General features: G+C 39.9%; 1 protein-coding gene across 1 annotated transcript; it reads left to right on the top strand.

Annotated features, from left to right (window-relative positions):
• The first annotated feature begins 1,335 nt into the window (after window positions 1–1,335).
• Window positions 1,336–1,761, top strand: LOC146808735 (myb-related transcription factor, partner of profilin-like). The gene has a single exon (XM_085614784.1). The coding sequence runs from the start codon at window positions 1,336–1,338 to the stop codon at window positions 1,759–1,761; it is 426 nt and encodes a 141-aa protein (XP_085470910.1).
• Window positions 1,762–3,581: the final 1,820 nt, after the last annotated feature.

Genomic DNA, 3,581 nt, shown 5'->3' with positions numbered 1-3,581 from the left:
CCTTACACATACAATGCACCCTACCATAGGGGTGACTCACATGATGCCAAGGGAAGGTTCAGGGGCTGGAAAGGGGGTGCACTTCACAGCCAAGATAGCAGTCCTAGACTGCACACAGACTCTGCAGTGGCAGGTCTGAGACACACTTTACAAGATGCTTCTGTGGCTGGCGCAAACCAGCGCTGCAGGCCCACCAGCAGCATTTGGTTTACCAGCCCTGGGCACACACAGTCCACGCTACTAGGGACTAACAGGTAAACCAAATAAGCCAATCATGAATTTACCAGTTCACATGTCATATTTACACAGGGAGCATTCGTGCTGTGGCACTGAATGGCAGTGGCACAGCGCCCAGAGCATCTAATACCAGCAAAAACAGAGGAGATAACAGCGAAAAATGGAAGGGAGACCCACGCCAATGGTGTCTAACAAGTTGTGTTAGAAACAGTATTTTTAAAGGACATTTGTTAGCAGTTAAATCAACATGAAAACAAAGTGTCTGATAAACTAAATGAAAACAATAGAACCAATCTCTCTGAGAGTTTGCTTTTACTTCCAGCAAAATCTCGACCAGCGCAATTTAACCCTCACTCGAATACAAAATTCTCAAAATCCCTCCAGAGGCACTTCCTGAAGAAGCCTCAAAATTTCTCACTTTTTTACACTTCAAAATTCCCTATGCAAATACCGAGAAGACCATTGCTAAGTGTTGCATCACCAGCAGACAACACACTTAGAGCCCTATTCCAATGTCGCGGGGAAAGCATCCCGAATCGGATCGGCAGTGCTTTCCATATGACTCGACTGCAAGCCCTTTGTTCGATGGAGTAGGATGCATCCTATGTGAAACACAAACAAATCATACGGAATTCTATTGTTTTGAACGAAGGCTCTGGAAACTGCACTGATGCAAATGACACGTTTGTAAACGTTCACAAATCGCATCCTGGTCACGATTCTGACTCGTATCAACACGCGATGAGATGATGTTGCAGGAGAATCTGTTATGGAACCGTGTCGGTCCGTGTATTAAATGTCAATGAGGGGACTCAAAAACAGTCAAAAAAAGCATTGGTAACTCCCCACCAACAAAAACACACCCTCAAATCCACCTATATAAAGCGCCAACACCATGACCTTGATCCTTTGCCACAACTGCCTATACTCCCAAGGAGCTTCCACCAGACATTCCCTGCTTTCTGCCTCACACACTTGCACACCACACACCCTGCACACATTTCATTTCATACAAAAACACATAAATGCACACTTTTTTTCAGATTCACACTTACACTCACATCCAAACTCACCCTCACCTTCACACTCACCCTCATCATGTCTAAAAGGAAGCATCCACATTTTACAGATAAGGAGTCAGAAGCGCTTGTAGATGAGATTGTCAGAGTAGAGCCACAGTTATTTGGGAACCTAGTCCAACAGACCGCCCTGTCCCACAGAAATAGGATGTGGGAGAGGATAGTTAACAAGGTGAATGCTCAAGCACCTTGCCTGCGCACAACGGAAGATATCAGGACCGGGTACTATGATGTGCGAAGAAGGGTCATGAAGCTGATGGCCCGGGAACACTTCCAAAGCCAGAAGACTGGCAGTGGCCCTCGTGCACAAAGTGTCCACTTCACCTCCTGGGAGGAGAAGGTGCATGACATCCTTCCGCCGGAGGGTGTCTATGGAATTCCAGGATCACAAGAGTCTGGTGAGTACACAATCCACATTCAAATAAAGTCATTAATCATACCCTAGAGACATCACTGTAAATGATACAGTTAAACAAATGCCAGTATATATATATAAAAAGTACTAGATTCTAAGAGCTGTGATGTGTATGTTGGATTGTTAACAAAAATACCTCAAATTATATTGAAAATGCAACAAACGATAACAATTTAAAAAGAAAATATTTTTTATTGAGAGTTCAGATCATGATACAATATAGATACATGTGCATATAAACAAGCTAAAGTGCAATGTGCATACGTGCTCAATATAGATTATATTTATCAACACATCGAGAATACTAAAGTACATCCTTTTATTGACAATAAACTTATTATACTTAAAAAGACACATATTTTTATATATACGTCGTCGGATAGTGCACAGTTTACCATTATACAACAAACAAATATAAAGTGACGTGTGCGTATATTAAATATGGACTGATATTTGAACAACTAGACACATACATCTGTATCAGACCGCTTTTCGGACCAAATGTAATACGGTTACTAAAACGAACATTACTATTACCCAAATCTTTTTTATTAATCATTTCCTGTCGGTCCTCAACGTTTCTCAAATTTCCTAAGAGATCCTGTTATTAGTACATACCGTCTTTTTAACTCTTTAATTTTACCCAATTTTTTTTTCCATGCATAAAACGAAGCTACATTTTTACTTTGCCAATTTTGTAAAATTAAAGATCTTGCTACTAGGGCAGATATATATAAGCATTCTTTTTGCATATTATTCCGTGTTAAATTTGGGGAACATCCCAAAACTGAAATACAATTTTCAATAGCTATAGATTGGCCCATGGTACTTCTAAGGTTTTTTTTCAATTTCTCCCCATAGATTCTCAATTTTGGGGCAATCCCAAACGATATGTGACCATGTGCCTCCTCCTGTTTTTGAAACTTCTGTCCTATAGAGTAACCATTTTGAATAAAATTGCATGTGTTTAAAATTAGCTCCTCTAATTGCTGTGGCGTTGAGTCTCTTAATTCTCCTCCAGGTTGTTCTTGGGATCTGCATATCCTCTTTTTTAGGCCATTTATCTTGCATTTTCTCATAGATAGTAATCGACGTGCTATCCTTAAAGATTTTTATCCAAGCACTTACTGGACGCTTTTCTAGAGCTTCAGTTATTCCCAAGATTGCTTTTAAAGTTCCTACATCCTTGGTTGCATCCTTGGATTTTTATCCAAGCACTTACTGGACGCTTTTCTAGAGCTCCAGTTATTCCCAAGCTTGCTTTTAAAGTTCCTACATCTATATTTACTAGAAATTGCATTATTTTAATGTATGACTATTTGAGCATATCCTTGGAATGGAGGAGCCCGACCTCTATCTCAGGCCATTTTTTCCAGGAGTCTAGGTTAAGGAAATCTTTTACTTGCACGTATCCATTTTCCTCCCACTTTCTCAATACACCGGGCTCCAATAATTTTAACTTCCCCGAATAGCGAACAGACAGACTCGTTGTACCATTTGTTCTTGGAATTCTATAAAAAGCTAACAGTTGAGCTCTTTGTTTGAGTATCCATTAGATGACTTTGTACTGCACTTTCTTCGGATCCTTAAGTATTCTTGTTGGGTCCTTGATTTTTATTTTATTAAGATTTTATTCATGAAAAAATAATCTATTTCCAAAGTGTCAGATTGGGCAAAAAATCAGTGTTTGCTGTGCGCACAGTTTGCAAAATAGTATTCTTTTATGTTTGGGAGGGACAAGCCTAGTCGGACAAGACAGTGCCTAGTGCTAGTCTTGGCATCTTATTAGCCCACAGAAAGGATAAAAACAGACTGTCTATCTCCTTAAAGAAAGACATTTGTAGTGCACA

The sequence above is a fragment of the Triturus cristatus genome, chromosome 7 (genome assembly GCF_964204655.1).
Source record: "Triturus cristatus chromosome 7, aTriCri1.1, whole genome shotgun sequence".
NCBI lineage: Eukaryota > Metazoa > Chordata > Amphibia > Caudata > Salamandridae > Triturus > Triturus cristatus.
The sequence above is the reverse complement of the archived record's forward strand: the minus strand, read 5'-3'. Positions and strand labels throughout refer to the sequence as shown.